The sequence below is a fragment of the Trichomycterus rosablanca genome, chromosome 15 (assembly GCF_030014385.1).
Source record: "Trichomycterus rosablanca isolate fTriRos1 chromosome 15, fTriRos1.hap1, whole genome shotgun sequence".
Taxonomy (NCBI): Eukaryota; Metazoa; Chordata; class Actinopteri; order Siluriformes; family Trichomycteridae; genus Trichomycterus; species Trichomycterus rosablanca.
The window spans coordinates 7,947,235-7,960,827 of record NC_086002.1 but is presented as its reverse complement, the minus strand read 5'-3'; the positions used below and the strand labels follow the sequence as shown (position 1 = coordinate 7,960,827).

The 13,593-nt window shown below is 39.4% G+C and overlaps 1 protein-coding gene across 7 annotated transcripts in view; it reads left to right on the top strand.

Annotated features, from left to right (window-relative positions):
• sh3pxd2aa (SH3 and PX domains 2Aa) overlaps positions 1 to 13,593 on the top strand; it is a 129,768-nt gene that overhangs the window by 15,255 nt on the left and 100,920 nt on the right. For all 7 annotated transcript variants that reach the window (XM_063010717.1, XM_063010715.1, XM_063010714.1 and 4 more), the window contains exon 2: positions 8,140 to 8,220. In XM_063010717.1, the coding sequence (XP_062866787.1) occupies positions 8,140 to 8,220 (81 nt within the window). The remainder of the gene's footprint in view (positions 1 to 8,139; positions 8,221 to 13,593) is intronic.

Below are 13,593 nucleotides of genomic sequence, written 5' to 3'. Positions count from 1 at the left end.
CACCGAGAGACACATCTGCATTATGGTGGCCCTCAAAGGCCTGCTGTGATTGCAGTCTGCCTTTAAAGTCTTGGACAATTTGTTGTTCTTAATTCTGTGTTTGGTGTCAAAATGCCAAATTTATACTGTATATTTATAATGTATATCTACATTTATATTGTACTCCTTTAGCACAGACACGGCCTCATAACACAAATGACGTACCGTTTTTTCTTCCTAAAGCACAAACTTGTTTTCACTTCCCCATCTTTCAATAAATTTCCTTCCATCTGCTTCAATTTTCTCTTGTACATTTTGGGATTATTTGTAAATTCTTTCACTTGTTGGAAAACTGCCTCATGTGGAAACTCTGCCTTCTAGTGGCTGGATGCGGTGACAAAATCGGCATGCATTGTGGGAGATGCAGTTTATGTAAAATTTTAGTGTATTTTAAGACAATCATACGCCTTTTAAGCTCTCGCCCGCAGGCCTTGAGTTTTACACACGTGCAGTTAAGGATACAACACACCAGTGTTTATTTATTTTTATATACTTTATATTTTATTCAATGACAACCCTTGAAAATGGTGAATGTGGCAGTAATGTAGAACTGTGCGACTAAGCAGTTCAGCATTCGGTATGTAGGTTTTAAAGACATTACAAATGCTAACTAAACATGCTAATAGAAAAAATGGGGATGCAGTGCTGTCTATTAAAGCTCTTTTCAACAACATTTTACTTTTTATACTGGAACGATGCAAAACATCCACATAAAAAACATTACATACAGATATAAACATGCAGTCAGACACCATACTGGTTAATCATTGGCATCCCTACTGACAAATCATACTGTAAAATACAGCCTAAGGTGGGCAATAATGGGGCAAATTCTCATTTAATAGAGTGGGCAGCAAGGAGGCTTGGAGGGTAGCACTGTCGCCTCACAGCAAACAGGTACTGGGTTTGATTCCCAGGTGGAATGTCTGTGTGGGTTTCCTCCAGGTGGTCCAATTTCCTACCACAGTCCAAAAACATGCAGGTCCATTGGAGATACTAAACTCCCCCTGGGTATGAGTGTGTGTGAATGTGTGTTTGCCCTGTGATGAACTGGCGACCTGTCCGGGGTGTTCCCTGTCTTTCACCCTGTGAATTGTACCCAACACACTTTCTTTAAAATACAAGGTAGGAATAGAGGGCTAGTCAACTCCAAGCAACACACCTAGAAGAAACAACTTGCTAACAAATAAATGAGAGATTTTATAGCTCTTTATAGGCAGACAGTCAGAGATTTGTCATTTTCTTATCATGCTCAAAGATGCTTTTTCATGTAGAATTTGGTTTGCAATGTGTGACAGCACGAAAGAAAGCGAGATCTTTGTTCTTCTACGAGCTTAGACAACAATAGCAGATGGAGAGCTTTTTGTAGCTTGCCAGTGCTATGAAACTGCTGGTATCCTTCCAGAAAAAATAACTACACTTACACATCCGCCTGTCACATCACCATCTCTCTCTCTCACACAACCACTTACACACTCGCTTTGCCCCCCCAACACACACACTATGTTCATCATTGTTTCTTTGTTCCTTCTGTCTCTTACACGTTTGCTATAATTCAGCAGTGATGTTCAGCAGCTGCTGTGTTGTTGAAATCTTTATTATTAGCTTTTTGTCTTTCTCAATAATAAAAGAACAATTGCCAATTACATTCTTAACACAGTAGGCCAAAATATCATCTTGTTCTTCAATGCACAATTATGATAATTAGAATTCACGTCCTACATCCTCACTGCTTGGGAGGTTTGGAAATCGTTCTGTTTGCTAGTCTGGCTGTTTTAAAATTACAAATTATTTTGCACATAAGCATTAACAGGTAAGATGTGTACTGTCCAGTGTCATATACACCGATCAGCCATAACATTAAAACCACCTCCTTGTTTCTGCACTCACTGTCCATTTTATCAGCTCCACTTACCATATAGAAGCACTTTGTAGTTCTACAATTACTGACGAGTCCATCTGTTTCTCTACATACCTTTTTAACCTGCTTTTACCCTGTTCTTTAATGGTCAGGACCCCCACAGGACCACCACAGAGCAGGTATTATTTGGGTGGTGGATGATTCTCAGCACTGCAGTGACAATGACATGGTGGTGGTGTGTTTGTGTGTTGTGCTGGTATGAGTGGATCAGACACAGCAGCGCTGCTGGAGTTTTTAAATACCATGTCCACTCACTGTCCACTCTATTAGAGACTCCTACCTAGTTGGTCCACCTTGTAGATGGAAAGTCAGAGACGATATCACATCTATTGCTGCTGTTTGAGTTGGTCATCTTCTAGACCTTCATCAATGGTCACAGGACGCTGCCCACGGGGAGCTGTTGGCTGGATATTTTTGGTTGGTGGACTATTCTCAGTCCAGCAGTGACAGTAAGGTGTTCAAAAACTCCATCAGCGCTGCTGTGTCTTATCCACTCATACCAGCACAACACACACTAACACACCACCACCATATCAGTGTTACTGCAGTGCTGAAAATGATCCACCACCCAAATAATACCTACTCTGTAGGACCATATGAGTGAAGCAAGATACAGTGTAGTTTGCTGATGTCAAAAACAGTCGTAAAAGCAAATGAGTGCCAAGTGTATTGAGTTTTAAATAGTAGTTTAATGCCTCAAAAATAGAAAGTCCTTAACAACGAAATATTAATGTTTTCAGATACAGTTTTACAAAATGAAACTTTAGACACTTAGTGTAACCTTTGGGTGCAGACAGTGCAAAACTATTTTTTTCAATTACAAAACAATGTGTGGTACATTTGAGGTCATTTTTCACTAACAGTCACTGTTATCCTTACAGCCATGGCGCCTTTTCTGACTACTGCCTCACTGTTATGAAACACCTAGGCTTATGCTTCAGATTATACCATTTTAGTTAAACATTAAAGTATACTGTCCTAAAACACTTAGTCTAGAATGTTTAAAAGATTCAGCATCATGCTAAAATGTGTTAAAGAAACTAATCTTTTTGACAATTTGATTTAAAAAAAATAATTACTAAATAGTGATTTGGTAATGAATAACCTTGTTATGATGTAGTTGTTAGAAAATGAAGTAGCTACTCTAGATTAGTTTGTAAGAGCAGAAAATAAAGATTCCATCACCAAACTGTTGGACAGGTTGTCAGAAATTCTTAGTTTGTATCTATAGGGCAAATAATGATTTATAGAAGTAACAGGATAATCTGGATTCCTGAATGTTAAGTGGCTTCATGCGACTTTATTCTGTGCCTCTGCTGTGGATAGTTTAGCTACCCCAAATCACCAGCTATAAAACATTCCTGGCGCCACCACTGTCTGTATAATAAGCCACTGCTTGTTGCTTGGCACTGTATGTGGTGCAGTTCACTGCTGTTCACATTCATATGAACTGTAGGGTTCATTTCTGCTCAATTTTTATATATATTCTCTTAGTACAGTCTTAAAACTTCATTTTTATGAGTCATGTCCATCCAAGGCTTTCATTAAACTGGTACAAACAAGCTGTGGCTCCAGTGTTTATTTGCATGTGTTAGTTGCAAGGTCCAGTGTAAATGTGAGGATTTGGAATATAAAGAAGTGCAGGAATTTGAAAAAAAAAAGTCTGGAATAATAATTTAAGCTTTAAGTATATAAGTATAAAAGTATATATAAGTATATATAAGCTGTACGTATACAATCCTGATTTTGTAATAGTGTTATTGTGTGCATCAGCTTAGCTTTTTTCCTGGCTGACAATGGGTAGCAAGCCCTTAAAAAGGTGCAAACAACAAAACAAAGAGCAGCATGATGTTTATGTAGTGGTGTAAACAACATGTTGTGAACTCTGAATTTCTTATTTAATTATTTAGTTGTTTATGCCATGTTTACACATGGTTCTTATCTAATATTAGTCCATAGTCCTCGTCAAGCACTGTTCTAATATTCTGGTTTTTAGATGTGCTCTTTCAGACCGATTTCCATCAAGAGATTGAGGACCGTTTTCAGTATGGTTTAGTAACGGTCTTTCTAATCTAATTTTTCTTGTCTAATGCTATTCCTGTAAGTATTTAGGGCATTCAGTAGAACTCATAAATCATATTTAGATACCATATTGGGCAGTGGTAAAAAAGCTAGCCCACTATTGTTGAGTCCCAAGGTTTGAAACCCAGAGGTGCAATCAGCCAATCAGGCATCTACACGGACATAAGTGGCATTGTCATGGGTGGCCGAACAGCCTAGACATTGGGAGATGTACTTGTCAGTTCACTCCAAGCCAGGATAAAATAGGGAGGGTTTTATCAGGAAGGGCATTCGACAGGTATGCGCCCAGAATCCACTGTGATGACCAAAAGTGATGACTTGGCATGAAAAGACTAATAGTAAAATAAAATCAGTTTTTTTGTATTTAAAAAAGCCACAATTTTGTCTGAGAGCAAGTCAAAAGCAGTCAATAGTTTTCAGTTTGTCATTTCCTTCTTTTTAAGTTCAGTTCACCAGCATTAGAAAATATCCCTCATTTTGATTCAGAGTGATAAAGATGAACATTAACAGTTGAAAATGGGTAAAAAACCCTTAATTGTCCTCAGTATTAAAAGATAAAAAAAAAGCACATCTCCCATTTGTATAGTAACCCAGTTGCTTGCTGAGTGAAGTGGACTGAACATACAACCGTTAATTAAACCCTAGAGAGAGGAACACTGAGAGCTCTACTGTTCTTCTGTGCCATCTTAATCCTTTTTTACAATCAGCATAGATGATGCGATGGTGCATAGTTGATTCGTAATGCTACATAACCTTAGGGCTCATTCAGTTTGGGAGAACAATGTTCTCTTGGCTGTGAGTTCTGCTATTTGAAGAGGGTTTGGAAAAACCCAACCCCCATCTGACCCCCACTTACATCCTGCCATGACGGAAACAGAGGGATTTTAATCACTTTTTTGTGTTTGTAGTTTTATATGCTGGGAGACTTTATACCAGGTCCTTTTTTATATCATAATTGAATCAGGAAAAGATTATAACACACATTTACACCTGTAGTCTGGATAAACAAATCTAATAGCTGTATAGCTGCTGGTTCTCACTTCTACTTGTAGTGTGTAAAGAATGTTTGCTGCAGCATATACTTTAGTTTTGTATGCCACAAAATGTTTTTTTTTTTTAATACATGGTTCACATGGGCATTGGCAACTCAGCAGTTAAACGACTGGACTGGTAATCGGAAAGGCCAACCACCAGTAGGTGGGTTTTGGAGCAAGGTCATTAACCCTCAAATGCTTGGATTATATCCAGTGACCATCATAAGGACCTTGAATAGATGTATGAAAAATGCAGTGTAAACATTGTTGGATGTAACGTATAGGGAAGGTTTCTGATTGTTGGATATACCTTGGACAGGCTTATATATTTACACTTATATATATCATTTAGGCAAAAGACGCTTTAAACCATATTTTAAAGTTCACAGGATTTAAAGTTGTAAATTAGAGATGGTTGTTTACCAATAATTACAATGACCAACAATTAAAGTTCAACCATTAATTTTCATGCTTATACTCACTCACTTTCTTAAACGCTTATCCAATCAGGGTTGTGGGTGGGGGGGATGGGTTGCTATAGCCTATCCCAGCTTATCAATGGGCTCAAGGCACACAGTAACACCCTCGATGGGGCGCAAGTCCACACAGACACACACACACCCATTCACCTATAGGGCAATTCCGTGTCTCCAATTAACCTGACTGCATGTTTTTTTGGACTGTGGGAGGAAACCCACGCAAACACGAGGAGAACATGCAAACTCCACACAGAAAGGACCTGGACCGCCCCACCTGGGGATCGAACCCAGGACCTTCTTGGTGTGAGGCGACAGTTCTACTCACTGAGCCACTGTGCCGCACTTCATGCTTATAGCAACCTTGTAAAATATTACTAACATTACTTATGTCAGCAAGGTTTAAGGCTTGTTTAAAACTTTAAAAAAGGGCTTTGTTCGCTGCAAGGCTGGGCGCGCGCATTGGTGCTTACAGCAACATTTAGGCCTTTGAAATGATACATTGCAAAACCGCTTTCTGTGCCACTGAATGGAAGGCTTGAAATAATACACGCTACTGACAATATTGTCTGAAACTACTGATAGTTTCACATAGAATTTTGTATAGAATATACTAATAAAAATACTCAGGCAGTGCTCGCCATTCAGAGACATCAGAACATTTTAAAAAGAAAAGAATAAGTGGGTTAACAAAACTTTATGGCTTTAATCGAAGAACGTGTTAAATCTTACGAAGCCACAACAAGCATTTCCAGAAATAGGAAATGTGGGTTTGCCATCTGAAATACAAACCCAGTCTCCATATTTCGCAGCTTACTAGGGCAGCTGCAGCCTAGTGGTTAAGGTGCTGGACTAGTAATCTAAAGGTCACTGGTTCGAGCCCCACCACTGCCAGGTTGCCACTGTTGGGCCCTTGAGCAAGGCCCTCAACCCTCAATTGCTTAGACAATACTGTACTGTAAGTCTCTTTGGATAAAAGGTCTGCTAAATGCCGAAAATGTAAATGTAGTTGCCATGCCGTATTTTTCTCCGAATGCCATGGTTCTAATTTAAAGTATAAACAAAGAGTATTTCCCAACAGTCGTATTATTTATAATTAAACAGTTGGTTGAAAGCACCAGTAACTTAAGCTTTTTGTGGTCAGACTATATCTATTGACACAAGTAACTGACAAAATCTCAAAATCTAACTTTATTTTTTTATTATTATGTGAATAAACTCATAGAATCTCAGCAGAGAGCAACTGACCTGGCTGGGCGTCCACACAAACACAATTGGCCGCATTTGAGATAGGAAATGTCGGACGGCGTCTCTTCCCAATTTAACATGTGATCTCTGGAACAGGTCCGGCACATACGTCAACTGTAAGGGGGGGTCAGATTGAGCTCTCTGTATGTGATACGGATTCGTTTTGGAACCCAAAACTGGCAGGTGATAAGAAGCCGCGATAGATTGGAGACATGTCTGACGAGGCGTGTGCTGATCCAACAGTCCCTGATCAGATCAGGGGATGTGCAAGCAGAAGCAAATTCACAATCGGTAATTGAAAATGACTAGATTGGGAGATAAAGGGAAACAATCCAGAATAAAATAAATACATTCAGTGCATGTCTCTCCTGTGGAAAAGAAGATGGTGGCCGGAAAAACTAACTCAGCATACCAGGCTCATCCTGTATTGAATGAATGTGGAAAAACTCACAGTTCTTCCACTATAAGTGAAGTACCGTATACACTGACCAGGCATAACATTATGACGACCTCCTTGTTTCTACACTCACTGTCCATTTTATCAGCTCCACTTACCATATAGAAGCACTATTTCTCTATTTCACTATAGAAGACTGTTTCGCTACATGCTCTGTTAGCCCCCTTTCATGCTGTTGTTCAATGGTCAGGACTCTCCCAGGACCACTACAGAGTAGGTATTATTTGGGTGGTGGATCATTCTCAGTACTGCAGTGACACTGACATGGTGGTGGTGTGTTAGTGTGTGTTGTGCTGGTATGAGTGGATCAGACACAGCAATGCTGCTGGAGTTTTTTAACACCTCACTGTCACTGCTGGACTGAGAATAGTCCACCATCCAAAAATATCCAGCCAACAGCACCCAGTAGGCAGCGTCTTGTGACCACTGATGAAGGTCTAGAAGGTGACCAACTCAAACAGTAGCAATAGATGAGCGATCGTCTCTGACTTAACATTTACAAGGTGGATCAACTAGGTAGGAGTGTCTAATAGAGTGGACAGTTAGTGGACATGGTTTTTAAAAACTCCAGCAGCGCTGCTGTGCAGTGCTGAGAATGATCCACCACCTAAATAATACCTGCTCTGTGGGGGTCCTGACCATTGAAGAAGAGGGTGAAAGCAGGCTAAAAAGGTATGTAGAGAAACAGATGGACTACAGTCAGTAATTGTAGACCTACAAAGTGCTTCTATATAGTAAGTGGAGCTGATAAAATAGACAGTGTGTGTAGAAACTAGGGGATGGTTTTAATGTTATGGATGATCAGTGTATATGAATATGTTATGTGTACAGTAAATTTTGAATCTTGCTGAAAACTCATACATGTTTCTTTCCTCCCTGCAGGTTTATCTCATCAATGTCACTTACTCTGATTCCACATCTCACATAGTCTACAGAAGATACAGCAAATTCTTCGACCTTCAGGTAAAAACTGATTTACGTTCATCTGTCTCTTGCAGTGTACACTTCTTCTAATCTACAAATAACATACTGCACACAAGGACCTGGGCAGCCCATTCAGACAAATGCAAAAACAGCTTGTGGGCAGTACATGTGTTAAGGTTGTCAAATAAGAGGTCTGGGGTTGTTTTGTTAATTGTTTTTAAGCTGTACATTTATGAATAACTTTTGCCCTAAAGCCAGAATGGGATAAATTTCCCAAGTCCTGGTGTGCAAATCTTGTAGAGACTTATTCAAGAAGACTTGCAGCTGTAATTGCCTACAATGGGGCTTCTACAAAGTGTTTTCATTTTTTTTTTTTGGAAAAACTCTAGAAATAGCCCACCACTGCTAAACACGCTAGCCCACCTTTGCTAAAATCTGAGTGGTTGATTGCAGATGCCAGTGCGTGACTCTCCGTACTCTCCTCAAGCAGGTGAAAGGAAGCTGTTGGTGGCAGCATGCATGTCAGATAAAGTTGTGGCAGCGGGGTGAGCAAGGTTACAACCCTTTCCAGTTTTTTCTTAAATAAATGGCTATAAAGTTAGTGAAACTGAATCCTCTGTATTGTAGCATTTGCGACTGCAGCAGAGGGATTATAGTGTGACTTTTATAAGTGTAATTTAGGGGAGACCCAACACCTCAGACATGGCTTTGTTACAGAACAATATTTGTTTGAACACTTCATTTTTAGCTTTTCAGAGATGTTCTAAGACTCCCAGCCTAGTGTGCTTCAAATGCTTGTTGTTCAGGAAGGTTAGACATGAGTGAGATTTAGATTCATGGCTGTCTGATATCAAGGCTAGTTAACTAAATTGGCTTTACAAATAAACCTGGTGAACTGCAGTTCAAGTAGTGCATGATGTGCATGTTGTACAACCTTGTGTCTTTCAATAGATAAAATATGGTTTACAAAATTAGTAATAAATTCTCAATAGGCGTTCTAATGGGAAATAGGGCGACTGTATATACAGTATATATTGTATCCATGTGTTCTAACAGCAGTGTCGTGGGGATTTCCACTCTAATATTCCACGGTAATTTATCACACATACAGTCCTTTATCAAAAGAACCCAGTGTGTTGTAGAGGAAGCCATAGACGCCATGTTCAAACCAAAATGGCCAAGCAGACTCAAAGCCTTCATTGATAAGCTACAGAGGAGTGACTGAGCAAGCTGCTAAGCCTCCCCTGGAAAAATGTAACTCCACGGTTGAACTCCAGCCCCACATACAGTACAGGCCAAAAGTTTGGACACACCTTCTCATTCCTGTGGTTTTTCTTAATCTTTTTTAAATTTTCTACATTGTAGATTAATACTAAAGACATCCAAACTATGAAGGAACACATATGGAATTATGTAGTAAACAAAAAAGTGTTAAACAAACCAGAATATGTTTTATATTTTAGATTCTTCAAAGTAGCCATCTTTTGCTTTAATGACAGATTTGCACACTCTTTGAAATTTTCTCAACCAGCTTTATTAGGTTTCCACCTGGAATGGTTTTCAATGAATGTTTGTGCCTTGTCTAGAGTGAATTTTTGGAATTTGTTGCTTTTTTAATGTGTTTGAGACCATCAGTTGGGTTGTGCAGAGGTAGAGTTGGTAAAATATAAAACATATTCTGGTTTGTTTAACACTTTTTGGTTCACTACATAATTCTTCATAGTTTGGATGTCTTCAGTATTAATCTACAATGTAGAAAATAAAAATAATCAAGAAAAAACATTGAAGAGAAGGTGTGTCCAAACTTTTGGCTGGTGTGTCCAAACTTTTGGCCTGTACTGTATATAAGTGAGCTGGCATAATAAACACACTAATGAGGGGTGTCACCACTGACTCTTATTCATGAGCGATCTGCAGGTTTTAAATGTTCTACATATAGCTCTTGGTCTAGTCTGAGGTCTCTGTAAGTAGCATAACTAGAATACTACTATTATGCTTAGGACAGCATTTAGGACAGAAAAAGGCAGTAGTACAGTTTCTCATTAACAAATTCTAATTTTACAAATATAATTAAATGATGGCGTTTGGGTAATGCAATGGTAAATTGCACCGGTCCATTACCAATGGGAGATAGGGTTCGAATCCCCTGTGGTGCTATCAGCCGGTCGGGAATCTACATACAGACATGTCTGAATGGGGGTATGGCTGAGGCCTTGCAATGAATAGGCATCTTGTCCACAGTGTGTTACTGCAACTGATGCTTACATATTAAAATGCAAGACTTTAAAGTTAGGTGGTGTTATGGTACATGGTTAACATGGTAAACCTTCATCCAAGGTGTAGAGCACCTATAACCACAAGGGTTTCGACAAGTCTTACCATCTAATTTTTTCTTAAGAAGTCTTGATAAATCCACATTAGTAAGCACAGTGTGTTAGTGGTGTATGAAATATAATTAGATTCACTGCTCCACCAATGTTTATACCTTGGCACAACATAACACTTTGGGATTTCTGAGTCTAATTCACTTTCTTAAAGGCCTAGCTCAAGGGCCCAACAGTGGCAACTTGACAGTATTGGAGAGTGAACCTACTTCGTTTTGTCTTAGTCAATGGTACAATATCCCAAAAGACACTAATACGTAATAACAAAGCCATATGTAACATTTTCCAAAACATGTAAAGCCAACACAGCATTGCAGTAATAGAACATCATATCTACAGTCAAACATAGTAGTTGTTGTGCAAAAATATGAGGATGCTCTGCTACTATAGGGGTGGGGTGACTCCGTAATTAATGGAATCATGAGTTCTGCTGCGACAAGAAAATCCTGAAGGATAAAGTCTGGTCATAAGTCTGTAATCTAAAGCTTTAGCACAGTTAGGTTATGTATCCAAACAACCATCTAAAGAGCAATTATACCTGAATGTGAAGTTTAGAGAGCAATTACTATTTGACATGGTGATATAGTTGTTGGCTGCAAATGATATGTAACTGCACGACGTGCAACTGAAGCAATTCATCAGGTGCTTTGAAATCACCAGTTTTGTTGGCCCAAATGACTATATATGATAATGGGCACTTGAGTCTGTGCTTGTTTTCCAGTAATTTTCCAGGTTCCACAGTAATGTCTGGGTATATTGCTTAAATTACAGGGAATTAAATGAGAAAAAGGTAGTTAGCTCTGTGACTAAAATCCTAGTCATAGGATTCTTCATAAGCACGTCATTGACGGTTCTCTGGAACAATCTTCATTTCCCCCATAGAAGATATACATAGACATTACTTGGAAAAACTGACTTCACACCTGGTTCATCACTGTTGCACCACACCCCAAAAGTCTGCGGTCCATTTCAAACAAGATAAGGCTCTGTTTGTCATGATCATTTATCTATTTATTAGAATTTTAACATCATTTACACTCTTTGGTTACATTCATGACAGGACAGGTAGTTACTGCTTACAGGAGACTCATCAGTTCAAGTTTAATGTCAAACACAGTCATGGACAATTTTGTATCGCCAATTCACCTCACTTGCATGTCTTTGGACTGTGGGGGGAGCTTCTGGAGGAAACTCCAGACAAAAAGAACCCGGACCATTTTACCTGGGAATCAAACCCAGGACCTTCTTGATGATGTGACAGTGCTACCCACTGAGCCACAGTTTGTCAGAACTAAGTCAGTAGGATTTGTACTGGCAGTATGATGTGTAGATTGAACCTATGTACAGAACTTTTCCCTCGATGTGCCTCACGACTGTTGAAAAGATGTCATGTTTGAAAGGATTTCAGTAATATTCTGGGCATACAGCATGCTCTGATTGCCAGGTTGCAGTTTTGTTCTTTTCCCTGTAGGATCTCTTTAATCATTCAGGCTCATTTAGCCAGCTTCTCACTAGTACTGGATTAAAGCCCGAGTGTGGTGAAGCACCGATGTAGCTAAAGTCGTGATATTAGCACGATGTAGGAAAGTGAAGCCAAGGCAACCTCTGAGGAATTTAGAAATAGGCACCTCTGTCCAGTTCACTGTAATGAGTGGCATTTGAAGACATATGTCATAATCCTGTCATAATCAAACACAGTCACAATATATCTGTATGTTTTTTTTTTTGGATGGATGATAGTTTTGCATTAAAATGCATTTTACTCTTTTTTCACCTCAGGTACAGCCAGCTGCAATAAAGAAACTGCAGGCAAGGCTGGCAACATAAAAAAATAAATACATAAAACTCCAAACTTTTGAGCAAAAAGACCTGAAAAGCCCCCCCTCCAAAAAAAAAAAAAAAGAAGCAAACTTTGGACATAGGGGTAAATGTCAAAGTACTCTGACTTCCAATCTACCTTGTGGGTTTGACTATTTTAGCAACACCGATTGCTAATATATGCATAAAATGAACCATACAGCCATGAAATCTTAATAGACAAAGAGTGGAATGAGAACAGATCATACTGAAGAGCTTGGTGATGCCCACAACCTAACAAAACTGCCCATTAAGTGCTGCTTTAATGTGGAACTGTTGTCTGTGCTCTGTTGAGACATACTAAGCGATGACTAGTAAAGTAAAGCACATCAGGGTTGGAATTTTAATGTTGATTCTCACTTCACTATCTGACAGGATGGACAGCAGGTTTGTTGGATGTCATTGAAATGCAACAGTGCAAGTTTAGTAAAGAATGAATAATACCCTGCACCCAGGTGGCACAGTATAATAATCCGCTAGCACACCAGCGCCAAGATTCTGAGCTCCCGGGTTCGAATCCCTTGCACACACAATTGGCTAATGTCTGCAGCAGAGGGGTGGGTTTGTCAATGCTGTGTAAGGACCTTGGTTGCCCAGGGCGCCTGTAAGTGGAATAGCGCAGAGATCGGGGCGTAGCTTTAATGTATCTAGAGTTGCTATTAGCCAAAGAGATCATCTGCAGAATGTTTATTCTTTAGTCATCTGATGAAGATCTATGTCAGATTTTCCTTCATTAAACCAGATCCATCTGTGGAGTAAAACCAAGCAAAACCAGAGGTATGTTATTATGTAGGTCACCTAAGTTTACTAGTGTGCTTTCACCCTGAAATTTGTTCCTGTACCTAAAACCACCCACTTACATGAGGACACCATGACTATACAAACATAGTTCTTAACAATGGCTCGCTTAGGTCAGCCAAAACATCTGGTGGTTTGGTCTGAACATTTTTTATGCAATTTCAGAGTCTGTAGTTAACTGGGTCATTGAAGCATTAATTTTGCTCTTATGAAACATTTTTGAGGCTTCCAACTGACCTGGCATTTTGCTGATACTGTCTGGTGGCTGGGTTGGATTGGTACATGACTTTTCTGCGGCTGGCTTTTTTTGTCCTGGGTTTAGTAACACAGCATCTTCAAAGTGCAGAGCTGACTAGCCAGAACAAAACCTTTT